This window comes from Neocloeon triangulifer, unplaced genomic scaffold (genome assembly GCF_031216515.1).
Source record: "Neocloeon triangulifer isolate White Clay Creek 2 clone unplaced genomic scaffold, ASM3121651v1 ptg000002l, whole genome shotgun sequence".
NCBI classification, from domain to species: Eukaryota; Metazoa; Arthropoda; class Insecta; order Ephemeroptera; family Baetidae; genus Neocloeon; species Neocloeon triangulifer.
Window position 1 is genome coordinate 4802018 of NW_026775545.1, and position 24418 is coordinate 4826435.

A 24418-nucleotide genomic window follows, 5' to 3' on the forward strand; every position below is an offset into this window, starting at 1 on the left:
AATATAAAGTTTTTTTTTCAGTTATGAAATTTGGTCTAGAATTCTAGTTCCAATAAACAAGGAGTGACCTACACAATAAAAGAGATTTTATTATATTATTTAGCTTCCACCTCTAATATAATTATTTTAATTGCAGACTGATGCAAGTTTTTGTATAGTTGAAGCCATCTATGTCAAGCTGCATCTACCATCTACCAGTTGTTTGTAAATCTCACGATGGTGTTGCCAGCTTGTGGATCAAGCTGGAAACAGCCTTTCATAAGGGCAAAGAGTGAAACTTTTATGCTGTTATGCTGGAGGTAAAATATCTTTGAGTTTTATAAAAAGGCAGCAAGGTAAAAAAAAATATTTTGATAATGTTCATTGATCTTCATAATTTACAAAAAATAAAATTATTCATTTATAATTTCTAGCAAAAAAAAATTGTGCACTTTTTTTTGCCATTTTTTTATTTGGTTCTATTGTTATACACTATATCAATTAAATTTTACTTTTTATTGGCATCGGCAACCTACTCCTAAAATAAAATATTTAAATAAGCTGTAGTTTTAATTACTGAGACCTTTGGGTGCAGACGAAGATGCGCAAATTTTGTTACGCAAGTCAAAGTATGATATGAGTTTATAAAATTAAAATCTTCCACAACCAATCTTAAAAATCAGCCTCCAAAGTGAATGTATGGTCGTCCTTGCTCTGGTTCTTGACTCCCAAACGCTGGTACTCTCCGACCTTCTTTTCGAAGAAGTTCGACTTGCCCTCCAAAGAGATGTGCTCCATGAAGTCAAAGGGATTTTCCTTGTTGTAGACCTACAAAGCAAATTGTCAAGATATATAATAAAACAAATATTACTAACAGTACCTTCGGGCAAGAAAGTTCTCCCAACAGTCGATCGGCAACAAACTCGATGTATTGTTTCATCAGATCACCATTCATGCCAATCATAGCAACTGGCAGGGCATCTGTAAGGAACTCTTGCTCAATGGCGACAGCATCAGTAATGATCTTGGTCACTTCCTCGACCGAAGGCTTCTGGACCAAGTGACGGAACATAAGGCACGCAAAGTCGCAATGCAGACCCTAATTAATATAATGTTAAAAACAGAGAATTATAACTTTTTTGTTCAATATTACCTCATCTCTGGAGATGAGCTCATTGCTGAAGGTCAGACCAGGCATGAGTCCTCTCTTCTTCAGCCAGAAGATTGAGGCGAAGCTACCAGAGAAGAAGATGCCTTCGACAGCGGCAAAGGCCACCACCCTTTCTCCGAAGGTTGCAGACTTGTGGCTGATCCAGTTCATGGCCCAGTCGGCCTTCTTTTTCACACAAGGCATGGTGTCGATGGCGTTGAACAGGAAATCTCTCTCTTTGGCGTCGGAGATATATGTGTTGATGAGCAGACTGTACATTTCAGAGTGGATGTTTTCGATGGCGATTTGGAAGCCATAAAAGCATCTGGCCTCAGTGACCTGCACCTCCTGGCTAAAGCGCTCCACCAGGTTCTCGTTGACGATTCCGTCCGAGGCGGCAAAGAAGGCCAAAATGTGCGAGATGAACTTGCGTTCGTCATCAGTCAAACTGTTCCAGTGTTTCATGTCCTTCAGAAAAGTCCGTTAAAAATTAGCGTTACGTAATAATTTATATAAACATGAAAACTTAATATTTTTGCAGATAATAATATACCTTTGATAAGTCAACTTCCTCCGCCGTCCAGAAAGAAGCCTCAGCCTTTTTGTACATTTGCCAAATATCGTAGTATTGGATGGGGAAAATGACAAATCGCCCTGGATTCTCTCTCAACAGAGGCTCCAACTGCGGGTCGAAATTCTTGAACTTCTGCTGCTTCTTCGAGACCTTGGTATTTTCTTTCTCATTCTGTAAAATCAAGAAATTCATGTATTCATGATGAAAATTTACGCTTGGCTTGCAACATTTTTGGCACAGGACGCAACGCAATTAACTTCCGGGGTAATTTTTAAGGTAAAAAATCGCAATTTCTCTCACCTTTTCGCCGATATTTAATTCCTCGACTCCGGAGATGATGTTTTCCTTGTTGATAATGTCAGTAAGCGGCATGATTTCTGTTAAAATTGGGCTAAAACTTGAATTTAATTCGGACCGGCTATATAAGTGTCTGTGCTGCTTGGCGGCAAAGGTGCAAAAGCAAACAAAAATCAGAATTTTAGCGCGAGTTGGACCGTCTGTCGCCCACTCTCATTGGTCACCATTGCAAATTACCCTATTACGTAATCACCATTTGGGCCAATGGAGGGCCTTCCCTCGCAGCTGCTCGCAGCCTAATAACCAATCACAAGTTGCAAAAGTGCCAAGAAATTTTGAAAATTTGCAAAAACTTATTATTTTGCAAATTTTATAGAGGACACTCATAAGCATTATAAAGTAATAAAATTTTAAGTATGTGTATCTGCGATAGCCAAAAATTAAACGATTTAAATGATTTTCCTAAAAGGGGCCACGCCCCCTTTTGACAAAAATAAAAACAAAAATCACATGCTGTAGCCAGGAAGAGGTGACCTTCTACAAGGTCGAAAACCTGTGACCAACGCTGCCCTTCATGCATTGAGGGGTTGGGTTGAGTTTACAACATTCTTCTGCAATGAGGAGCCGTACAAATTCTGGAGTCCGTCTGGACTATCATTACCAGAGATTGGTGCACAAACTTATTTTAGAGCACCAGGTTTGGAGAACAGAATTATGAACTGAAACTTTGATCGATAATTTATGTACTTTGCAGAATCCTGTTACTGGCTTGTTTCCTGCCAGTCCTGACAATAGCCATGCATGGATCAGGGACAATGTCTACTGCATTCTCGCTGTGTGGGGCCTTTCAATGGCTTACAAGAAAAACGCCGATATGGACGAAGATCGAGCGAAAACTTACGAGCTTGAGCAAGTATGGCGCACACTCATTGCCTTAAGAAAACATCACTAACTCACCACAACCTAAAGTTTTAATATTTTTATAAATAATTTGAAACTATCACATTTCACCAGTGTAGTTCGGAAAGATTTTTCCGAAATTGACATATTTTCCACAACCACCAGCTTTTATTCTATAGGCGATATTCATTTAATTATTTTTTCTCCTATATTTAGAGTTGTGTAAAATGCATGAGGGGACTCCTAATGGCAATGATGCAGCAGAAGGATAAAGTCGAGAAGTTCAAGATCAGTCAAAATCCATTTGACTCGCTTCACGCAAAATACAGTAGCACAACTGGCCAGTCCGTCGTAGGTGACAGCGAGTGGGGTCACTTGCAAATTGATGCTGTTTCTCTTTACCTTTTGATCTTAGCCCAGATGACTGCTTCAGGTAAATAATTAAGTTTATAATTAACGTTAAAATCAAAATCAATACTTAAATCCATTTACAGGATTGCAGATTGTTTTCACTCTTGATGAGGTAGCCTTTATTCAGAATCTCGTTTTTTACATTGAATCTGCTTATTGTGTCCCGGACTATGGCATCTGGGAGAGAGGAGACAAAACCAATCACGGCTTGCCAGAACTGAACGCCAGCTCCATCGGCATGGCCAAGGCTGCCCTCGAGGCAATGAACGAGCTTGATTTATTTGGTGCTAGAGGTGGTCCGTCCTCTGTCATTCATGTTCTCTCAGACGAGGCTCAGAAATGCCGTGCTGTCTTGCAATCTATGCTACCAAGAGAGTCAAGCTCCAAAGAGCTGGACAGTGGTCTCTTGGGCATCATCAGTTTTCCGGCTTTTGCTGTTGACGACGTTGAACTCATCAGACTCACAAGAGGGGCCATTGTCAGCAGGCTGCAGGGCCGCTACGGCTGCAAACGTTTCCTTCGAGATGGCTACAGAACTCCTAAAGAAGTTAGATTATTATCTTATAATAAATTATAATGTGAATTAAATTTCTCAAATTTTAGGACATGAACAGATTGTATTACGAGCCCTGGGAGCTCCGTATGTTTGAAAACATTGAGTGCGAGTGGCCTCTGTTCTTTTGCTACCTCATTTTGGACCATCACTTTCAGGGACAGTCAGAAGTAGCCAGGGAATACACAGAAATGTTAGAAGATGTAAGATTCTATAATAATTTCAAGAACGGCTTTTTTTATGAAAGAATAAATCATTTATTTTAAACTATTTTTTCCTATTTAAGAAAATGATTCAAACTGATGAAGGCTTCAGTTTGATTCCCGAGCTCTACGCAGTCACTTCTGATGGTGTTGCAGATGAGTACAAAAATCCAGGCAGTCAGCACAGGGAAGCTGTTGGAAGGTGTCCATTTTTGTGGGCACAGTCCTTGTACATCTTGGGAAAATTGTTACAAGAAGTAAAATATAATTTGGTGCATGATGGAATGGCATTTTATTTAATAACAAACAGGGATTTCTTGCTGTTGGAGAACTGGATCCTCTGAATAGACGACTTTGTTCTGAGAAGAAGCCAGACGTGGTTGTTCAAGTTGTCGTCTTGGCTGAAAATGAAGATATAAAAGAAAAATTAGCCGCACATGATATTCACGTCCAAACTATCGCTGAGGTTGCTCCCATTGAAGTACAACCAGCCAGGGTGCTCAGTCATCTTTACACTTATTTAGGCAAGCTATTATTTACATCATCATTTTATCAAAATATTTGAATATTCCGTCATTACATTTGCAGGCCGAAATCGCAAACTTGGGTTGTCTGGAAGAAAATCTCGAGACGTTGGCATTTTGAGCACAAGCAAACTTTACTCTTTGCAGGACAGGCTATTTGCGTTCACTCCTCAGGTTCTTATTTTATCTATTTTGGTTAATTTTTTTTCAATATGTGTTTTTTTAGTTGACAGATTTGCAAAAGTTTTACATTGCCAGTGACAACGACCTAATGATTGACATTTTTAAAAGCGAACTAAATTTCTTGAAATCCAGCTGGCAAAATATGCTTGGAAGGCCACTGGTAGTTATGGGACTTAGGAACATGCATTTGGGTAAAAAAACCTAACCAATCTGAAATTAAAATTACATTGTCTTTATAACAGACCAAGATAAAGTCCCCCTTGGTATGTTAAATACAATCAAGAAATTAAAAAGTGGCTACATCAATGGAACGAGGGTGGCGCTTGGCAATTTAGGTGACTTTGTCAACACATCTTGCATCACTAATTTGAGCTTTTTGGGCAGCCAAGAGGATGGAATGCCTGATAGTAAGTCGTTTGCGAGTAAATTATAGTGTTAAAAAATGCATTCTCTGTAATTTAGAACTGAACCCACAAGTTGAGAACTACCTGAATGATCATTTGGTCAAATCATTGTCTGCGAGGCCAAAAATCTTGGTGCAACCAAGTAGGAGAAATTCGAGGCCCATATCGATTCAAAGAAAAGAGTCGGTGAGAGGACTAGTGAAGAAAACAAGATCCATCAAAGTGGATGGTTAGTTATAAGAATAATTGCAATATCTCCATGGTTGATTGTTCTGGGTTTAGGAGAGCACACAGACAGAAGGATTTCTGTTTATGCATATCCACCGTTACCAGAAGCAGAGAGGAGCCCATCTCCAACAGAGGAAGACTTGAGCTGGAAAACAAGCGGTGCAAGACAGAGGTGCATTTCTGAATCACATTATGCCGATGCTGAAGTTGAGGAGATGATGATAATGCTGCGAGATACAGAAAACTTAGAGGAACAGGGAGATATTTTACAGTATCTTGTTGACACACATGGAATCGATTTCAAAACTGGTACAGTAAGATATTTAAAATAAAAAAATCAATATTTATTTTTAATTAATTTGAAGGAGAAACTGACGATGGTCAAGATGTTTCTGTCAAGGATCACATGAAAGTCTTATTCGAAAAGGCTTGTCAGCAAAAATTGTGGAGCATTGTGCGCCACACTGCTGGTAATATTTTAAAAAGTTAATTTTATTGAAAAAAATTAAAATTTTATTTAGGGATGCTTGGAAAGCGAGTAGAAGATTTGGCCAAAGCTGTGACTGATCTTTTGGTGCGGCAGAAACAGATCACTGTTGGCATGCCACCAGCTAGTGAACACACCATCACAGCTCCTCTCCCAGAGGCAGACCTGCGCCACCTTATTCACCAAGCCCATGGTGATGATGAAAGCACTGCCATGCTGACTCAGGAGCTTCTCATTTACCTAGCAATGTTTATTCGAACTGAGCCACAGTTGTTCCATGAGATGCTACGACTTCGAATCGGATTGATTATTCAGGTTATGGCCAAGGAACTTGCTAGAAATTTGAAGTGCACAGGAGAAGAAGCCTCAGAGCATCTTCTCAACTTATCTCCGTTTGAAATGAAAAATTTGCTGTACCACATTGTTAGTGGCAAAGAATTTGCTTTAAACTCTGGTAAATTGCAGCAAATTTATTTTCCTGAAAAGTTATTGAAATTTATTTCATTAGTCGCTGGAGGAAACTTCTCTGTCATCAGCAGCAAATCAGGAAAAGTGAGCAAGAGGAGCCAAATAGGTAGCCTCGTGGCTAAAGACGATACGGAAGACTTGGATTCCGATAAACAGGGCCAGTGGCTTCGTCGCAGGCGCCTTGATGGTGCGCTAAACAGGGTACCTCGGGGATTTTATTCCAGAGTGTGGTCCGTTTTGGAAAGGGTAAAAAATGTGCAAAAAAGTTGGACGATTCTCTATATAGATTTGAAAATTGTAGTGCCAGGGTCTTGCTGTTGAAGGTAGGGTGCTGCCTCAAAATCTAACTCAAGAGGTAAGTTGAAAATAAAAATATTTTCATAATTTTTTTTTAAACATAATATTTAGATGACGCCAGGGGAGCTGAAATTTGCCCTTGCAGTGGAGACAGTTTTAAACTCTGTTCCGCTGCCAGAATATCGACAGCTGATTGTTGAAGCGATGATGGTTCTCACCCTTTTGACAGAACACAACGTTGCAAACCACTTGGGTGGAATAATAGCCGTCGAGCATCTTGTGCACCGCGCTAATCAAATTTTCCTTGAGGATCAGGTAATGTTGTTGATAAAAAAACAAGAGTGCAGTCGATTCTCAATTTTAGATGAAGGTTAACGGGGATGCAACTCTCTGCTGTGCAAAAACTGTGAAGGAAACAACCTCTAGTGGAGGACTCTTGTGCGGAGGCGCTGCATATATTTGTCAGCACTTTTACGATAGTGCCCCAAGTGGAAGCTATGGCACTATGACCTACATAACAAGAGCTATGGTCTGCTTGCTTGATTGCCTCCCAAGAGAAGGAGATATGGATTGTGTTATTAGTTAAAAAAAATAACAGTGCCGTCTTGAAGTCAACTTACAAATTTTAAAAGAAAGCAACTTATATAGCCTTGTTCCATCCTGTTTTTCATGAGTATCATTATATAAGAAATTTAACTGCGGTTATTTAATTGTGTGCCATTTAGCAAAAGTCTTCTCATTTCTCAAATACCACTTTTTCATCTTCTTAAAATGCGCCAATATTTCAATTTTTAAAAATACCATTATACTCAATAATCGATCAATTATTGTACCATGGGCTCCACCTGAGGCGCACCGCTTCGATCGTTTTCATTTTTAATTCAGATCAAATTTAATTAGATAAAGTCCAAATTTTACAAGATCAATTAAAATAAATAATAAATTAAACCAGAGAAGGAGAAAATATAAATACTGAGATAGCGACAAAGGAATTGCCCTAAGAATTCATAGCTGTCTCATGCAGCTAACTGCATGAAAACATCGATTAAATTATCAGCTCAAATAAATATATTACAGGTTTAAAAAAAAATTGATTTGTGGTCAATTTTGATAATCTATTAAGACTTGCATTTTATTAAGTGAAAGAAACCTTGGTCTTCAGCTGCTTCAACCACGACCCTTCGTCAGAACTACAATTCATAAATTACATATTAAACCATACAAAATAAATGTCAGATATTTACCTCTTGTGTGCATCTGGATTATCTCGTTGTTCTTTCAAATATTCAATCAACTCCATTCTGTACTGATTTTTCAAAGGTACTGGCTCTTCTTGATTATTTGATAGGTGATTCTTGATCATTGCCTCTCTCATAGTCAACCCATACCACTCTGCCTCATCCAGCTAATACATAAGTAAAAAAACGTCAACTGCAATTTTGATTAAAGCAATCTAACTTACAGGCACAGTGTAGTCCTTGTATTTTTCAAGAATTGCTGCCTTTTTAGCTGGATCTTCAGGATAGAAATCTTGTTTAGCCAGAGCTAGCAGTATCTGTCTCTTTATTTTTATTGCGAGATTGGATCTAAGGTCGCATGCTGGAGACTGCAGAGAAATACATCTTAAATAGGAAATTGTTTTAAGGAAATTGTTTTCACCTTTAAAATGTAATTGTCGAAGCCTTGGTGATGATGGACAAGTTCGATTAACTTTCTCGTTGCAATCACTGACATGTATTTGTCCAGAATTTCACTGTAGACGACTGTTTTGAAGATATCTGGAATCCACCACCTAGGAACTCGGCGCTTATTTTCCTTCTTCTGCATATACCCTTTGATGATGGCTTCACCTCCGAGCAGCATGTTATCCAATTCTGGTGTCCATATTGTTGGAATTGGTAAATTTATGACACGATCCCTGTAAGAAACGAAATGTAAAAACACATATATTAATGCGCAGTTCAAAAAAACTTTTAATTTTAAATAGATAGATAGAGATAGAGTATTTATTGAACACAACTAGGTGTACAACGGGTGTCTAAAGCTAATTTGTCTTCCTAAAATTAATTTTACAATTAAGCTTGTTTCGATAATTATTACAAAGTACAAAATTAGTTAATTTTGATTTTTGCAGCCTCTCTTAGGCTTAGTTTTCGTTCATTACATTCAAGAATATGATATTGTGAACATTTCTTACCGCAGTGCTTGCATTCACAATCTATTGTCGCTTGAGAATGAAAATTTTTATTCTTACAAAATAAATAGTGGTACCCGTGACAGGCAAATCTCGTAAACACTTGGCGATCACTGAACATTGCACATTGCCAATTTTTATTCTTCATAGTTTCTGTCTCGTAGAACTCATCACATATCTCAAGTTTGTTTAAATATTTAGACACACAAAATTTCTGGAATGCTTCAGTTTCAGTTAGAGAATATTTTACCTGTAAGTCCGATACAAAGAGATCAGTGTCAACTAATTCATACACAAATCTAGATCTAATATACTTGGACAGTCCTAAAACTCTTTTTAAATATCTTGTTTTGACTTTTTCAAGATTTTCAAAATCAGTCTTTGTTAGGAAAGGCCATATTTCTTCAATGCCGTAGGACGCAATTGGGGAAATTTTTAGATCAAATAGCTTGTGTGCTGTTTCAATGGATAATTGTTTTAGTTCTCGTATATTATAAGTGGCCAGCAATGCAGCTCTTGTTCTTTTTTCAATGTGCTTTCCAAAAGAGATTCCTGATGGTTGAAAAGTAACTCCTAAATATGTAAACTCAGCAACTCTCTCTATTTCAATTCCACCTAAATCTAGGCGGTCACTTAATGCATATTTTCCTAGACCCTTATTTCTAAATTTCATGAATTTGCACTTTTCCAAGTTAAGTTTCAAACTGCGTTTTAACAAAAATTCTTTCATTCTGGCTAAAGCAATTTTCAAGTCACTTAATTTTTCTGAGGTTAAAACAATATCATCTGCATAATAAATGGCTTTCACGTTTGGCAAATCTCGTAGAATATTATTTATATCAGCTAAAGAGTAATTGAACAGAAATGGGGACGTGCATCCCCCCTGTCTTACCCCATTTGATTGTGTAATAAGTTTTGATACTGTTACTCCATCTACTATTCTCAAGAAATTTAAGTCTAAGTTGTGAGCTAAATAATTTAACTCCGTGAACGTTAGCTTCTTGCTTTCTATTAACTTCTTAAAAATAAACGCCCTATCTATTGAGTCAAAAGCTTTACTTACATCCAAAAATAAGGCATATAAGGGTGATTTCTTCTTATAAACTGTCTCTTGAATGTTATTAACTAAGGACTTAATTGCCTGTAAAGTGGATTTTCCTTTCACAAAACCATATTGATTGCCTGGAATCTCGTGAATCAAAGATGAGTAGATACGTGCATGCAGTACACGATCTAACAGATTGTAAAAAACCGAACTAATACATATTCCTCTATATGAATTTGTATTTTCCGCGTCCCCTTTTCCCTTATACAAGAGTTTTAGATTTGACTGCCTCCATTCCTCTGGACATGTTCCTAGCTCCAAGCATTTGGTGAAAAATTGCGTTATTTCGGGGAGTAAGGATTCAACAAGTAGTTTAATATTTTCATTCTTCACTTTGTCAGGTCCAGGGGATTTCCCGTTTTTCATTTTCTTTAATGCTAACAAAACTTCTTCTTCCATAATAGGTGAAAAATTTATATCATTTCTGTAATCTACTATCATCTCTTTCAGATTTAAAGATTCATTTTCACTCAATTTTTTCTCGTTGAAAATTTTTTCAAAATTGCACTCCCATTCATCCATCATTATATTGTTTGTATTGTAAAAACTTTTGCTCAACTTGAGAACTTTATAGCACTTATTCTGCTCCGCCTCTTTTAAAATGTCCAACTCCTTCATTTGCACAAAAGCGTTCTTCTTCATTTCACACACATTTTTGTAATTTCTTTTTATTGCGGTATAGTGCGGTAATAGAATCTTGATTATACTAGTTACATTTAAACTTTCAGCCACTTCCAAGCACTCTCTCCATTCGTTCAATTTCTGTTTTAATTCGTAGCATTCAGAATCAAACCACGGTTGACTAATCCGTTCAGTTTGCCTACGAGGAATGTCGGCCTCTTTCATAATATTTATCATATTTTTATAAAACTCTTCAACGTCCCCCTTTTCCAGATTTGTTCTTAGAATATTTTTATATTTAGTCTCAATAAGCTCTTTAAGTATGTTTTCATCTAATTTAAAATTTTTCTTATTCAAAGACATGTCCCCATTTCTGTTCTTTTGTTTTGTGAAATTAAATTCTATTGAAATAAAATTATGTTTTCTTATGGTTGGGCAAATTTTAAAATTTTCGGTGTAAATTTTTGGCCCTTTGAAGATTAAATCAACCACACTATGACCATTACTACAGTCGTAGGTACTTTTATATGGATATTCATTTACTATTGTCAGACTGTTTTCCTCAGCAAAATCAAGCAGCGAGTCAATTTTTCTGTTTTTAGTATCCAGTCGGCAATTAAAGTCTCCAGCCAAAATGAAATTTTCAAAATTTTCAACATATTTAAGGATTGAGAGAAGTTCATTAGTCACTGTTGTAGAACGTATCTTCGGATTTAAATAGCATGTTACTACTGTAATGTCATCAAAATTTAGAATTATGAAGTTTTCCAAATATTTCACATTTAGTAAATTTCCTAACCTAGAATTAAAATACACGGAAATTCCCCTCATCGGTCGCCCTGCCTCCTTTTGTGAAGCTAAAACTTGCCTTGAATAAAAACCAGGAATGTGAAGTGGTTTCTTTAAAAATGTTTCCGTGAAAAGAAGAATATCATAATTTTGCAGTTCTGTTGCAATCGGAGATTCATATGCTTTCGTAAGCCCTTCACAATTCCAAAGCCCTAATTTTAAGTTACTCACGTCGCTGTTTCGACAAGGGAAATCTATAAAGAAAGTTTCTCACGAGCACCACAGTTGCGCTTGCTTCTCTCCCTGGGTGCAACAGTCTGCGAATTAGGGGCATCATTTAGCTGCTCTCCGTCATCCGGCTTCCCTCCAGTCTCTTCTTCTTCCTCTCCGGCCTCCTTTGGGTTGAACAAATTCCCACAGTTTCCCCAGCGTTTGGAGACATACTTGTTGTACAGATGAACAGTGACAGGGACATCTCGAAGTTCTTCGTACAGAGTGTCCAAGACCCAGAGGCGATGCAGCCTGTCCATGCCACTGCACATGTAGGTCATTGCAATCTCGTCAATCTCTTCCTCTCGAATGACTTGGGCCAGCTTAGCAAATGCAGTCTTCACTCCCTTTAGGAAAGGCTCAGGTGCTTTGTGCAACTTGTGGGGGGACCTCATTTTAGTTACCACGTGAAACACAGTACCGTACTTTTCAGTCTTCTCTCTGATGATTCCGCCTATTTCAGTCTTTCCCGGCTCCGCTTTTGGTTTGCCCACCGCCGCCGTAACCTCTTGTGCAGCCCCCATGCTGGTCCAGAGATCAGAGGCTATGGCGTGTGCCTTTATCTCTTGCTTGGCATCCAGTAGACTGACCCCTTGATGTTCAACAAACTTGACCTTGGCTCCCTCCACTGCGAGCGACTCATCATTCTTCATGGCCTCATCGAGTTGGGCAGAGCGATCGATGTATTGGTTCACGCAGGGTGTGTCATCAGCCTTTGTCAGAGGAGCAATTGGTGGATAATAACCTCTCTGATACCTGCCGTGAAATTGCCTCCGTCTGTTATCTGTACCGCTCGACTCATTTTCTGCATTCTTCTCGTAGAAAAGGACCTTCCGCTCAAGCTCCCTCAGCTTAGCCTCGTGCTTCTCATCTCTCTCCTTCCAGGACAAACGTTCCTTTTCGAATTCCTCCTGCATCAAAGATACTGTTTTACTGAACATTTCGCCAAGTTGGTCATTCTGAATTTTGAGCTGATTTGAGAATTGCAGCGTGACATGCTGGAAAACACGCTGAATGATTTCCTCCAACGTTACTACAGCTCCCGGAGGAGCCGGACCTCCTGCATAAGTCTGTCCAAAACCTCCTGAGTTGAGAACTGGTCCATTGTTTCCATTTTGCAGAGGGTTTGGCGCCATCTCCTGTCCGGGGGTGGGTGGAGTTCCTTCGGGCCATGCTGGATGATGGAATTTTGCTCTATTTTCTGTATGTCCGTAAGAAGGGCCACAATTTATGGGTGGCTGGGCAGCGTACCCTTGTGGTGACCTCCACGGCACATGTGCAGATGCCATGGCCTTCAACTCAGGGAAAAAAGGCGAAATTAGACACACGACCCTCCTAAACCAGTGTTTTCCTTACCGAAGCAGTGCTGCCAACCCCTAATTTAATTTAATTTTAAATAATTACGCTTTTCCAGTTTCAGGATTGTACCGGTACCGACCCTCCTCCGGTCTGTAATTCACTGGCGAGGGTTCATTGAATTTCCACTCGGCGTAAAACTTGTGGTAGGCTGCGGGTAGATTTTTGTAGGGTTCTCTCTCAAGCATCGGAGGTATTCTTGCTTTCAAAAGCTGCAGCGATTTTGCAAACCTTGCCACGGTTAAGAATACCATCCCGCTGGTAATTTATGTAGTGGTACAAAAATATTGTAAGCAAACAGCTCTGGTTGTCCTGTAAAGATTCATAAAGATCGCAATGTGGTTTAATGTGGTTTTATTTATTTATTTTATTTAAGAAGAAAATTGGATTCTCTTTTATTCATTATGTATTTAAAATAATTATACTAAAAACTGAAAAATATTTACCGGCAATTAAAAAAAAAATGCGCTATGTTGCAAAAATCTTGGATGTTGTCTTTGGGTGTTCTTCCGCCCACGCCCACTTTTGGTCACACGGCCCGGGGTCAACAAAGGATTAGTGCCAACTTACAAGAAATATTTGAGAAATTTCGAGCAACTTTTTATCTAATAAAATTCTTTAAATTTGATAATAAATCTATTACACTTTATTTATTCGTAAACAATAAATTATTTCGTCAAAAAATAATAAAAATTGGTTGAAATTTAAAGGGAACATTAATTGTTTTTATTTTGTTGTGTTGCATGCATTTGTGAAATACGGGCTTCGGCTTCATTCGGCTTGCTGGGCTTGAATGTGATGTGATTGAAGGGAATGGGAAAGAAAAGAAGTGAATGAAAGGGTTGGCAAGATGGCTGAGTTTATAAGGGGTGGTGCGGGTGTAATTCCAGTCAGCAAGGAAAAGCTGCACGGTTCTCCAAGCACCGGCAGCGAGGATGGTCAGGATGGGTTGGCCGTCGACGAGTTCGACCCCTTCCTGGCCGACAACGAAGAGGCCGAAAGCAGCAACGCGTCCCTGCTGGGCGCACCACACGAAACTCAGTAAGTCCAGTCCTATCCCAACCTCTTCGCTGTTTTATTCATTTAGAAAAATGTGCACTAACATTTTACATCTGCAGATGGTACCATGGCCGACTGGACAGATACACTGCCGAGGAACGCCTGTACGAGGCCTCTAAGTTGGGTAGTTACCTCATAAGGGAGAGCGACCGGAAACCCGGCTCATACGTCTTGTCCTACCTTGGCCGGACGGGCATCAACCACTTCCGAGTCACTGCAGTATGTGGAGACTTTTACATAGGAGGTCGTCAGTTTGACTCGCTTTCCGACCTCATCGGCTACTACACCAATGTCACTGACCTCCTCAAGAAGGAACGCCTCATACACCCTGTGCCACCACCAGAGCCTGTCAACGACAAGAAGAGGATCGTTGCTATCTTGCCATACACCAAAATGCCAGACACTGATGAATTAAGGTTCGATTAAATTTTTATTAAATGTAAGGTTTCGTGCAAATATTGTTATTATTTTTAATTTTGCAGCTTCCAAAAGGGTGACATCTTTTTTGTCCACAACGACATGGGCGATGGTTGGCTTTGGGTCACAGCCCATCGGACGGGAGAGCAAGGGATGATTTTCAGGGATCTGGTTGAAGATTTAGCTGACAACATTGATCCTAATACTGTTTTCTCCTGGTTTCACCCAAATGTGACTAAAAATGAGGCTGTCGACATGCTGGTTAAATGTAATAACACTAATTTTTCTATTTTTCACCTGCAGTACTGAAGGTTTAAATTTTAAATTTGTTTTCTTTTAGCCGGCCCAGGCAGCTTTTTGGTTAGGCCGAGTGATAACTCTCCAGGGGACTACTCGTTGTTCTTCCACATCAACAATCAAATCCAAAGATTCCGTATAGAAAAGAAGGGTGTGCGCTACTTGATGGGAGGCAGAACCTTTGAGTGTCTGGACGCCGTCATCAACAGATACCGCAAAGAGCAGATTGTTGAAGGCCACACCTTAATTCAGCCGGTTGGTAGGGTTAGTGCCCTTGTTTATCTTGGGATGTCTGGCCACCAGTTTTTAATACATTTTTCTAACCAGAGGTATTGGATTTTAAAATTTGCTTAATGAATACTAATTTTTTTTGTTTTTTTTTTTTTGTTAAAAATGACATACTTAATTAAGAATTAATTTAAGAAAAATAAATGTTGTACAGTTTATTCAAACGAAACATAATGTTTAAGTGTTTTTATAAATTTTCATAAATATAACGCAAGATTAATTTTTTAATAAGATACTTTTCCATTATTATTTTTTAGCTTGTCTAGTCTAGAATTTTTGTTCAGCTTTATTATACTTCTTTGCATCCAATACCTTGTGCTCTGCCCAAAGGAGCCCATTTTAATGCTTCAAATTTTAGGCTCTTAGTGAAGCTGATGAAGCATTTGCAAAGCCAAAGGAAATAGATCATGCAGAAAAAATTTATGCTACTCTCAGGGAGTGCAGAGAACAAGTCGGACTAAAGAAAAACAAAGGTTAGTATCTTAATGTTTAACGTAATTTAATACTAAAATTTTCATTTCGAAAGGAATCAAAATGCAAGGATTTTTGAACAAAAAAAGTGAAAAGAACAAAAAGTGGAAATCCATGTTTTTTGTCCTTCTGGTCGAAGGAAGCGATACTCACTTATACTTTTACGACAACCCCAAAAGGACGAAACCCAAGGGTCTAATAGATCTTAGCTGTGCTTACTTATACCAAGTACACGACAGCGTATTCGACAGACCCCACTGCTTCCAGCTGGTCGAAAGGGCCCTTCCCTGCCTTGCCACTATCACCTACTTGTGTGCAAACAACGCTGATCTTGTACAAGTAAGGAAAGAATCAAGTGTGAATTTTGAAATTAAATATTCAAATTTTTAATCAGGACTGGATATCAGCTTTGAAACCACTTTGCATCACCCAGATGACTCGCTCACCCAAAGTCCAGCGGCTCAGAGAACTGAAATGCTTACAGCTTCACATTTTGGATGCACACAGGTAGAATGATAATGAGTCTTCAAGTTATTTGAAATTAAAAAATTGTATTTTCAGACTTCCTTTCAAGCTAGTGCCAAATCCTTTCTGTATTATATCCCTGAATCAAGTAAAAGTGGCCAGGACAAAAGTAAAAACCGGTTTGGATCCTGTTTGGGACGAGGAGTTTTTGCTTGAGTGAGTTTGATCTGCTTTCCAGTTGAAACAAATCTGATCATATTTCCCAATAGTGACATTCCGCCTGACGTCCTGTCATTTACAATTACTGTTTACAACAAAGGCAAACGATCAAAAGATACTGAGGTTGCAGAACTCACAGTGGATCTCCAATCATTGACAAATGGCGACGAGGTTTGCTTGAAAATTTAAAAGTAATTGAAATATTTAAAATGGAAACTTTATGAAGGTGGAAGAGTGGTTCAAATTTTCTGGCATTACTCCAATTGGCGAGTGGGGATCTTTGAGATTGCGAGTCCGCTATCTCCACGATTTGATCATGCCCCAAGAAGAATACTCGCCCCTACAGCAGCTTATTTTGGACCCTAGTCTTGAGGTGGTAAGGGCGCTGGCCGACATTTGCCACCTTGACCGCATCCCTCTGGCAAACTCGTTGCTACGAATTTTTAGGTTAATATTGCCACCTGATTATGTAGATTCAAGTGTTAAAAAAATTAATTTTACAGACATGAGAGAAAGGAGGCTGACCTCTTGAGATCTTTGAATGAGGCTGAAATCGAAAGGGAGCAGGAAACCTCTACTTTATTGAGAGCCGCTTCCCTGACGACCACTTTGATGGATTTGTATATGAAGTCCGTTTGCACTGGTTTCCTCCAAGCAGCAATTCAGGACACCATTTTGAAACTACTAGAAACCAAGCAATCCTGTGAAGTATATTTTCCGCAATGCTTTGTAGAGGTCTGTCCTATTTAATCAGCTATTTATGCAGTTGAACCCAAATAAAATGGACTCGCCAGACGATGCATGTGCAAATGCCGAGTTTCTGCTGCAAATTCTGGATGAAGTTACACATTCCATTTTCATGGCCTTTGACTCGTGCCCAAAGTAAAATGATAGGTGTGAAAATGAATTTGAAATTTTTCACAATAAAATAATTTCCAGGACTGTGAGGTACATTTGTGGATGTCTACAAAGGTCAGTAGTGAACAAGTGGCCACACGAGAGATTAGTTAAGACCAGAGTCGTAAGTGGATTCATCTTTTTACGCTTACTCTGCCCTGCAATTCTCAACCCCAGGCAGTTCAACCTCATAGCTGGTAAATAATTTGTATTTCTTGGAGAAATGACAATTATTAACGCTTTATTTTTTAGAGCCACCTCCCCAAATGGCAAGTAGATCGCTAATCATGGTGGCAAAGTGCCTGCAAAATCTGGCCAATTTGATTGAATTTGGAGGAAAGGAGCAGTACATGGAAGTGGTAAATCCCTTCATTTTAAAGAACAAGGAGAGGATGGTGGTCTTTTTGGACACTCTTTCGGTAATAGTTTTGAACAATAGCAGGCATAAGTATATAACTTTTTATTTTTATTTAGAATGTAACTGACAAGCCTGAACCTGAGGAGGCCCGAATCAAAGGGGACCCTGCAAGGGATCTGGGCACTCTTCACCATATTTGCTGCTCACATCTGAAAGAACTGCAAGCCCTATCAAAAGAACAGGTGAGATTTTTTTTTAAGTTTCATAATTGGTCATGGAATAGTTTTCTGTGTGAAAATTTACCATATTTTATTGTATTTATGCTAGAGATTTTGTAACAAAAATTAAATATTTTCATTTTAGCCCACAATCAAGAAGCTTGTGACAGTCACCGAAATGCTGAGCAAGCATAAACAGAAGTACATGGAGATGATCCGTTGAAATCTATGTGCTGCTGCATTATTCTTCTGCATTCGATAAGATTTTTCTGCATTTATTTACCAAAAAAAAAAAAAAAAACAAGATGTTCAAGACGATATTATTCAAAAGCTGAAAAAACTTGCTATTTGGCTGCTATGTGATTTTAAATTTCGTGTCGCATTTTTGTGGATCTTGTAATTATGTGTGTATGTACTGTAAAACTTTGAAGAAAAAAAATAGAGGATTGTGCAGATCATAAAAAATTAATCCCAAAATTATTTGTAAAAAAAGATACAAACTATTGTAGAATAATTAAAAAGTCCTTTTTATAGCCTATAATAAACTTCTATGACAAATCTTTTATTGCAAAAACATAATATGTACCGTGATAAATTTTCAATTTTTTCATTCAATTCCAAAAATTAAATTTCATTTTCATTTGCATAAAGATTGTATGAAAATGTGACACTGCAAATTGTCAATTTGAAGCTTCTTGTCTGGCCCATAGATGGCGTCGCTGTTGTTGTCGTAAAAGAACATCGTAAAAAAAATCATTCTGGATTTTGCACATGGAGATGGTGTGTAAATAATCTCTTTTGCGCTCCTGATTTTGTCGCTGCGAGGACAGCAAGATGATCTTGGACTTCGGTACCTCAAGGGAAAAATTCTTCTCAGTGGTTGCGTCCACCGGATACTCGACACACGGCTGACAATCCGCCAATTCCGACGAAAATGTGGAGCTGACATAGAGTACCCTTTAAAGCAGCACAATGAGCTCCGAGATGAAAGCCATGAGTTCCAAAATGCAGCACACAGGAGAGACCTTGGACAGCTGCAAAAGGTTTTTCAGGTAATGCAGCTAATTGCACATTTTGAACATGATCAAAAATAAAGTTGTCAACATTTTCAGAGGCATTGCAGAGGCGGCCCGCCAGTTGGAGGAACAGCAGTCGAGGGTGGCAAACATTTCGCAACTCTTCAGCACAGAACTGGTGGCCAAGAGGGCCAAAATCGTCGACCATGCTGCCAAACTGGCCCTCAAAGAGCCGAAAGTGTTTGGCAAGAAATGCGAAGACGTCTTCTGGAGGAAGATTTTCTACAGCGCATATGTGCGGGCCAAACAGCTAAAAAAATCAACCAAAATAGAAACCGAGGATTCGGCCTTGATCAGGCACTTGTTGGCCGGAGTTGGATTCTACCACAGCTTTATTCTGAAAGTCCAGGCCGAATATCAAGTGGACGTTACAGTGGATTTGGGCATCACGCCTGGAATGCAACAACTTTCAACTGGTAATTTATTTTTCTGCTGACAAAAAAATCTTATGTGGAGAAGATTATTTATATATATATTTTTTTTTCAGATCAAATCAAATATAAAAATCAAGATAGTTGCGGTTTAGAGTGGGCGGTGCAAGCACTGCAGAGGAGTTTGATTGCTCTTGGAGATTTGCATCGTTATCTGAGCACAATGTCGCCTACTTGGAGTGGAGTTCAGTCCGCAAGATTTTATGTTTTGGTAAAATCCCCATATTTTACTTCGTGCTATTTTAACTAATACTTGATCCAAGGCATCACAAGTGAATCCTAAATCAAGCATGCCATTTAATCAATTGGGAACTTTGGCTTCAGCCCAAGGCAAAAAGTTTGACGCCGCATACTTCTACCTTCGTTGGTATTTATATAAGTTAGACTTGAGATTGTATTATGATTTGCTGGTTTAGCCTGGCAAGTGAATCACCTTTTGAAGGAGCAGAAGCCAATTTGCGCCAGGCGCTGAAAAGTTCAACAAGTCAGCTGAAGGCTGGTTCCCGAGAGCAAGTCAAAGTGTTCTTGGCTAAATTTTTGAGTCTGATTGACGCCTGGTGGTTCAATGACAAAATCAAGGACATCAACGTGGTGAGCAGTTCTATTTGTGAAATTACTGTATCAGATTATTTATTTTTAATTGCCATAATAGATGTTTGAAGATTGCATAATGGAGTTCAAAGCCAACCTGACTCTTATCAAGCCAGTCGCCTTGTCAGCCACAGCTGCCGAGTCAATAGAAAATTTGTTCAAAGAGGAGTTGGAGACAAGTCACTTCAGCAGCGAACTGCTGGTCAAAATGATAGCGATCTGCTTGATGACCCACCATAAGCTGGAAAAGCAACGTGGGACTAAACAAATTACAATTTTTGTCATTTTCACAGTGTTAATTTTGTAGATCCTCTCCAAGCCTCATCCATGGTTGTGTTCATTCTGAATATTCTCAACTGTGTGACCAAAAAATTGGTCAACTGCTCAGCTCAGGTTGTGGAGAAAAAGCCTCCGGCTAAAAAGAAGCAGAAGGTGATGCAGAGGAGGAAGAAAATTGCTGGAAATTGTTCTGAGGGATCTGATGAGAGTGATGGTAAGTGTTGTTTTATTCATTCCATTAATTTGTTAAATAATGAAAATATTGCAGTCGAATCCAACAACCTGTCGGCTTCAAGTTCGGAATCTGACAGCGATTCCGTTGAGTCGGTGGCAAGTTCCAGTGATGAGGAGGAGGTGGAAAAACAGCCTATTCTAAAAAATCAGGACTTACCTGCTCTGGGATGCATGAAAATCTGCTGCGACTGGCTGCAAACAAATGAGAGCGTGCTTGGAATCTTCTTCGCTAATTTCCGGCCCTTGTTTGATGACTTCGTTGTATTTTTGAATGCAGTGGCACATGACTGCTCTTTGGTGCTAGAGAGTAATAGCAACACGCTCTCCTTTAGACAAAAAATTACATATGAATATTTGTAGACATAAATATAAACGGATCGTTTGAAGAGGTTCTCAAATCTATGGAGCCATATCCCCTGCCTGAGGACGTTGCTCTTCGAGGTCACGAGGTTGTTGATCAGTCATCGATAAATTGGTCGCTGTTCAATTCTTCCCCATTTAAAAGTGATGTGAGTATTTCAAATAGCAGCTTACACGGATAATTAATTTTCTTTTGCTTTAAAGATGTTAATCAGAATGATCAAGTTGGTCAGTTTTGGCATCTACATGACAAACTCCACTCTGGTGGGATTAAAATTTGATTCAGAAACAAAGACATTCTCGTCTGTCGAGAATTTCATCGCTCCCAAGGAAAACTCCAAACCTGTAAGAATTTATTTTCATTCAATTATAGTTTCAACAAATTTGATTTTACAGAAAAAACAGCCTCCAAATAAAGACCAACAGAAGAAACTGATGCAAAACATGGGGCAACTGTGGCTTCAGGAAGAAGTTAGAAACCTGGAGAGCAGGGTGAGCAGAAGCCAAGGCAACTGCACGTTTTCCCCTTACATCGTAGTTGACTCGTCAGCTCTACTCACAAACCTCCACCTAGTCAAACAGCTTGTTCTCGCCAGAAAATTTGTAGTTGTCATCCCTATCACAGGTTGGTCTCAAAAAATTTAAATTTCTTTCATCTCGTCATATGTGATGTTATTTTAGTTCTAGAGACTCTTGATGATTTGAAAAAGGAGAGTGCTAAAGCAAGGGAAGGGATTCGCTGGCTGGAGAGCCAGTTTCAAAAGGGAAATAGATTTTTGAGAGCTCAAAGATCAAACGAGGCTCTTAGTATTCCTCTCATTAAGTGTCCTAAGAAAAAGGACAAAGAAGCTTGGTAAATTAATTTCTCATTTTGAGACATTTTTGTTACAACTAACAAATTCTACAGGGTGTTTTTCCAAATCCTGGAGTGCAGTAATTATCTCTGTCAGCAAGTCTCGAGAGAGAACCAGTCGCCAAACACCAACCTGGTGACGTTGCTTTGCGGAAGCCTCGAGTCGAACCAAAAGGAGTTCAGCCCGACAGGTCTGGCAGCCTCAGCAGGTATATTTTGTATTATCGAACATAATTTAAAATTTCCTATAGAAAATTTGAGTGTTAAATTTGAAACAAAATGTTTGTTTTATTTGTTTTAGGAGTAAAACTGGAAACAATTTCAGAATTCTACCAAAAGTGGAAAAGTTCCAAGAAAAATGCTGGGTGAGATGTAAAGTTCCGACTTATCTTATTAGTTTCCAAAGGTTATATACTTTTGACAGTGTGTTAAACTTTTCAATTCAAAACAATAAAATACAGTTCAACTTGAGTGTAAATGGGAATCATAAATGAATTTACTTAATTAAAAACAAACAATCACCATGTATCAGGGGAATAATGTTTTTTTTCAGCAGTTCAGAGCGATATTGGTTTTGGGTATTCTCCTTCCTCCCGCTAGCTCTTTCTGTAAATTTTGATACAGGTCTTGTTTACTAGTAACAAATATTTGCACAAGCTAGAGGTCAAGCTTGTTTGTTTAGTTGTTCTTTTGTACACAATGGGAGTGCAAGATGGCCACAATCTTTGTCGGCCAAAATCGATTCGGGGGCTCTCTTGCTCTTCGGCCTGTGCTGGCTGACCAACCCACACATGGTGCACATCTTTGTGCATTTTGCACAGAGCAGAGGATGCACTTTTCGTGTCAACATATCAGTGGTCTGTGTGGTTTGCTAACGACCCCGTGCTTGCGGTTGACCGCAGTGTTTGCCACTACATGTTTAATGCAAAGGCCTGCTGCTGCCGCTGCTGTCCACTCCGGCATCTGCAGAATGAGAGAGGGCCGCCGCCGCATTCACCCCTGCGCTTGTTATGAATTGCCCAGCTCACCTGTCTAATTATAGTGAGGGGGTAGAGGGTGAGCGGCTAAATTGTGTAGATATTCGGCGCTGGCCCGTTTGCTTTTCCAACTTTTTATTTATTTTCAAATGAAATTGTACGGTTTTTTTTGCTTTCTTATTTTAATTTTGATCTAAAATTTTTAACAAAAAATATTTAGCTATTGTAAGTAAAGAATTTTGCAACAATATAAATTTAAAGTTTACTAATATTGCTATTTGTACATTCTCAAAATAATATTACTATTGTTGCAATTTTAATTTAAGATTTAAAATCGTTTGGGTTGAGGCCGAGAAAAATTTTAAAATGCTGAGCAGTGAAAATATCTACAACTTAGTGGCTCCTCTTCCGAGAGCCAAGAGCCCTGTTAGGTAAAAATTTAATTTCTAGAATTCTCCAATTTTACCATTTTTCCTACAAGGCTTTTTGTTAACAACGAACGAGTGGAGAGGTTCAAAGAACGCACCAAGAAGCTGCAGTCGGAGCACAGGACCATGGGAGTGCCTGAGGTTTCACTTCCCAAACCGGTAGACTTTCTCAAAAAGCAAGATCGGGACCATCGTCCCAAGCTAGTGACACTCGGTACCACAAATTTTTAATTCACACATTTAATATTTTTAATTCCGATTGTTATATAAAAAAGAAAAATCAGACCACGCTAGAGTTTGCGAAACGCTGGGCTTAGAAAGGAGGCCTCCTGTCCCTGACCACTTTTTCCAAGATCCTCGAAGGAGCCCAAGGGATTTTTGCTCTGAGAACGTGGAGTTCGCCAGAAACCTGATTCCTCCTGTTCCAAAGGAACGGATTGTGGTCGGCGCGAGAGGGGCGGTCGTCGATTTGGACACCACGGTCCTTCGCCCGAAATACTTAGACAAACCTGTAAAAAAATTAAAACGCCGTTTGAATTTTTTTTAATCCTTTTTGAAAGAACTTTGGCCAATTGCCGGTGAGTGTGGTCAAGTTCCAGGCCAAGGCCAATCGGGAGGCAAAGTTGGCCCAAGAATTGAAGGAATTGGAAGAGCAGCAAAAAACTCAGCAGCTCTTGGACAACAAGAATCATCTCCGCAATAGACTGGCGGTATCAAGCTTTTTTTTAATAAATAAAACTTTCTTGATATTTTCTAAAAAAGGCAGCAAAAGAGGAGTGGGACGAGAAGAACAAGGAGTTCCTCTTGCTGCCTGTGATTACTGACACTCTGATGACCAAGAAGAAGAAATACCTCCTTGAAAAAGCGCTGGCCGAACTCGAGGACGAGATCAACTGTCTGCACTACGAGTGCCAACTGGCCGACAAAGCGTGGCAGATTCACTTGGAACAAAATCCACCGGCCGACGTTTCGAAATGATCAAAGAGAGCCAGTCGAGAGGTAATAAACAGAGAAGAGCTCGGCAAAGAGAGGAAAATATATCACATAAATCTGCTTTTTCCACGGAATCCACTTAAGTGCATCGAAATTCGCCGTAATCTCTTTTTTAATAAAGCTGTCTGCGCAGTGAAGCTCGTCAAAGAGCGAGCGCCTGCTGATTGCGAGTTATGCAACCTGCCCGGCATGCAAGCGGAGCACGTTGCCTAGCAATGCTTTTGCAGGCGCTTTCGTACAAAAGCACCGTATTATTGCAGCACGTTGGAGAGTTAGGAGTGCTTTGTTATTGCAGCTACTCTTAATTAATTCAGTCGTCGGCCATTAATTTCAAAGAAAAAAGAATAAACATTAAATTGACCAGAAAATTAAGGACGTCCTTTTTTACAAAATTTATGACGTGTTTTAAATTCAAACGACATTTATTTTTTAAAGGTTTTGCCTCAAATTCTAAGCAGGCCTGTTCGTTAATTTTATGTGCAAGCACACCCCCGTGCAACCGTCGGCAATATGG

General features: G+C 39.1%; 6 protein-coding genes across 12 annotated transcripts; 4 read left to right on the forward strand and 2 right to left on the reverse strand.

The window, feature by feature from the left end:
• Nucleotides 1-392: 392 nt before the first annotated feature.
• On the reverse strand, nt 393-2206 carry LOC132205377 (ribonucleoside-diphosphate reductase subunit M2). The gene is made up of 5 exons (XM_059634396.1): nt 2004-2206; nt 1683-1874; nt 1133-1597; nt 860-1078; nt 393-807 (listed from the first exon to the last, which is right to left on the reverse strand). Exons 1-5 carry the CDS (start codon nt 2073-2075, stop codon nt 652-654), a joined length of 1104 nt encoding a protein of 367 aa, XP_059490379.1. The 5' UTR covers nt 2076-2206; the 3' UTR covers nt 393-651.
• Nucleotides 2207-2475: 269 nt separating this feature from the next.
• Nucleotides 2476-7780, forward strand: LOC132205374 (probable phosphorylase b kinase regulatory subunit alpha). The gene is made up of 18 exons (XM_059634386.1): nt 2476-2697; nt 2755-2913; nt 3117-3333; nt 3395-3858; nt 3915-4067; nt 4151-4324; nt 4378-4591; nt 4656-4765; nt 4818-4965; nt 5017-5181; nt 5237-5407; nt 5461-5715; nt 5772-5876; nt 5928-6347; nt 6402-6607; nt 6663-6716; nt 6770-6973; nt 7023-7780. Exons 1-18 carry the CDS (start codon nt 2617-2619, stop codon nt 7242-7244), a joined length of 3522 nt encoding a protein of 1173 aa, XP_059490369.1. The 5' UTR covers nt 2476-2616; the 3' UTR covers nt 7245-7780.
• Nucleotides 7695-13535, reverse strand: LOC132205376 (large ribosomal subunit protein bL28m). 3 transcript variants are annotated; one of them, XM_059634395.1, is made up of 6 exons: nt 13440-13535; nt 13066-13305; nt 8318-8576; nt 8121-8264; nt 7903-8063; nt 7695-7848 (listed from the first exon to the last, which is right to left on the reverse strand). In XM_059634395.1, the coding sequence occupies exons 2-6, from the start codon at nt 13245-13247 to the stop codon at nt 7794-7796; spliced, it is 801 nt and encodes a 266-aa protein (XP_059490378.1). In that variant the 5' UTR covers nt 13248-13305; nt 13440-13535; the 3' UTR covers nt 7695-7793. The 3 variants fall into 3 exon arrangements, with proteins under 3 accessions (XP_059490378.1, XP_059490377.1, XP_059490376.1); XM_059634394.1 differs by having other exon boundaries at nt 7696-7848; nt 13042-13305; XM_059634393.1 differs by lacking the exons at nt 7695-7848; nt 7903-8063; nt 8121-8264; nt 13066-13305; nt 13440-13535 and adding an exon at nt 11642-13026 and having other exon boundaries at nt 8429-8576.
• On the forward strand, nt 10563-17995 carry LOC132205375 (ras GTPase-activating protein 1). Of its 5 annotated transcripts, none has more exons than XM_059634387.1 (18): nt 10563-12705; nt 12759-13000; nt 13052-14034; nt 14112-14468; nt 14535-14737; nt 14810-15030; nt 15413-15527; nt 15581-15864; nt 15920-16032; nt 16087-16206; nt 16260-16380; nt 16436-16656; nt 16713-16917; nt 16964-17091; nt 17149-17303; nt 17359-17525; nt 17581-17706; nt 17828-17995. In XM_059634387.1, exons 3-18 carry the CDS (start codon nt 13844-13846, stop codon nt 17903-17905), a joined length of 2805 nt encoding a protein of 934 aa, XP_059490370.1. In that variant the 5' UTR covers nt 10563-12705; nt 12759-13000; nt 13052-13843; the 3' UTR covers nt 17906-17995. The 5 variants fall into 5 exon arrangements, with proteins under 5 accessions (XP_059490370.1, XP_059490371.1, XP_059490373.1 ...); XM_059634390.1 differs by having other exon boundaries at nt 10565-12705; nt 16976-17091; XM_059634389.1 differs by having other exon boundaries at nt 10565-12705; nt 14810-15021.
• Nucleotides 17996-18428: 433 nt separating this feature from the next.
• LOC132203427 (nonsense-mediated mRNA decay factor SMG5) lies at nt 18429-21990 on the forward strand. The gene is made up of 14 exons (XM_059631216.1): nt 18429-18734; nt 18795-19174; nt 19246-19400; nt 19453-19556; nt 19606-19780; nt 19842-20034; nt 20088-20273; nt 20328-20600; nt 20654-20802; nt 20858-20998; nt 21050-21278; nt 21335-21506; nt 21561-21715; nt 21808-21990. The coding sequence occupies exons 1-14, from the start codon at nt 18655-18657 to the stop codon at nt 21873-21875; spliced, it is 2460 nt and encodes an 819-aa protein (XP_059487199.1). The 5' UTR covers nt 18429-18654; the 3' UTR covers nt 21876-21990.
• An 859-nt stretch (nt 21991-22849) lies between these two features.
• LOC132205240 (uncharacterized) lies at nt 22850-23889 on the forward strand. Its single transcript, XM_059634189.1, has 5 exons — nt 22850-22914; nt 22965-23125; nt 23187-23422; nt 23472-23621; nt 23674-23889. Exons 1-5 carry the CDS (start codon nt 22850-22852, stop codon nt 23887-23889), a joined length of 828 nt encoding a protein of 275 aa, XP_059490172.1.
• Nucleotides 23890-24418: the final 529 nt, after the last annotated feature.

Bases quoted from the DNA above. Each gene is read 5' to 3' on its own strand.
- LOC132205377 (XM_059634396.1), bottom strand. From the start codon at position 2,075: ATGCCGCTTACTGACATTATCAACAAGGAAAACATCATCTCCGGAGTC. The intron at 1,875-2,003 runs GTGAGAGAAATT...TTGATTTTACAG, and splicing joins AATTAAATATCGGCGAAAAG to AATGAGAAAGAAAATACCAA. The intron at 808-859 runs GTACTGTTAGTA...TTTGCTTTGTAG, and splicing joins GAGAACTTTCTTGCCCGAAG to GTCTACAACAAGGAAAATCC.
- LOC132205374 (XM_059634386.1), top strand. From the start codon at position 2,617: ATGAGGAGCCGTACAAATTCTGGAGTCCGTCTGGACTATCATTACCAG. The intron at 4,592-4,655 runs GCAAGCTATTAT...TTACATTTGCAG, and splicing joins TCATCTTTACACTTATTTAG to GCCGAAATCGCAAACTTGGG. The intron at 5,877-5,927 runs GTAATATTTTAA...AATTTTATTTAG, and splicing joins CATTGTGCGCCACACTGCTG to GGATGCTTGGAAAGCGAGTA.
- LOC132205376 (XM_059634393.1), bottom strand. From the start codon at position 12,926: ATGGCATCTGCACATGTGCCGTGGAGGTCACCACAAGGGTACGCTGCC.
- LOC132205375 (XM_059634388.1), top strand. From the start codon at position 13,844: ATGGCTGAGTTTATAAGGGGTGGTGCGGGTGTAATTCCAGTCAGCAAG. The intron at 15,031-15,412 runs GTTAGTGCCCTT...TTCAAATTTTAG, and splicing joins TAATTCAGCCGGTTGGTAGG to GCTCTTAGTGAAGCTGATGA. The intron at 15,865-15,919 runs GTAAGGAAAGAA...ATTTTTAATCAG, and splicing joins ACAACGCTGATCTTGTACAA to GACTGGATATCAGCTTTGAA.
- LOC132203427 (XM_059631216.1), top strand. From the start codon at position 18,655: ATGAGCTCCGAGATGAAAGCCATGAGTTCCAAAATGCAGCACACAGGA. The intron at 19,781-19,841 runs GTGAGCAGTTCT...TTGCCATAATAG, and splicing joins AAATCAAGGACATCAACGTG to ATGTTTGAAGATTGCATAAT. The intron at 20,999-21,049 runs GTAAGAATTTAT...TTGATTTTACAG, and splicing joins CCAAGGAAAACTCCAAACCT to AAAAAACAGCCTCCAAATAA.
- LOC132205240 (XM_059634189.1), top strand. From the start codon at position 22,850: ATGCTGAGCAGTGAAAATATCTACAACTTAGTGGCTCCTCTTCCGAGA. The intron at 23,423-23,471 runs GTAAAAAAATTA...CCTTTTTGAAAG, and splicing joins CGAAATACTTAGACAAACCT to AACTTTGGCCAATTGCCGGT. The intron at 23,622-23,673 runs GTATCAAGCTTT...TTTCTAAAAAAG, and splicing joins ATCTCCGCAATAGACTGGCG to GCAGCAAAAGAGGAGTGGGA.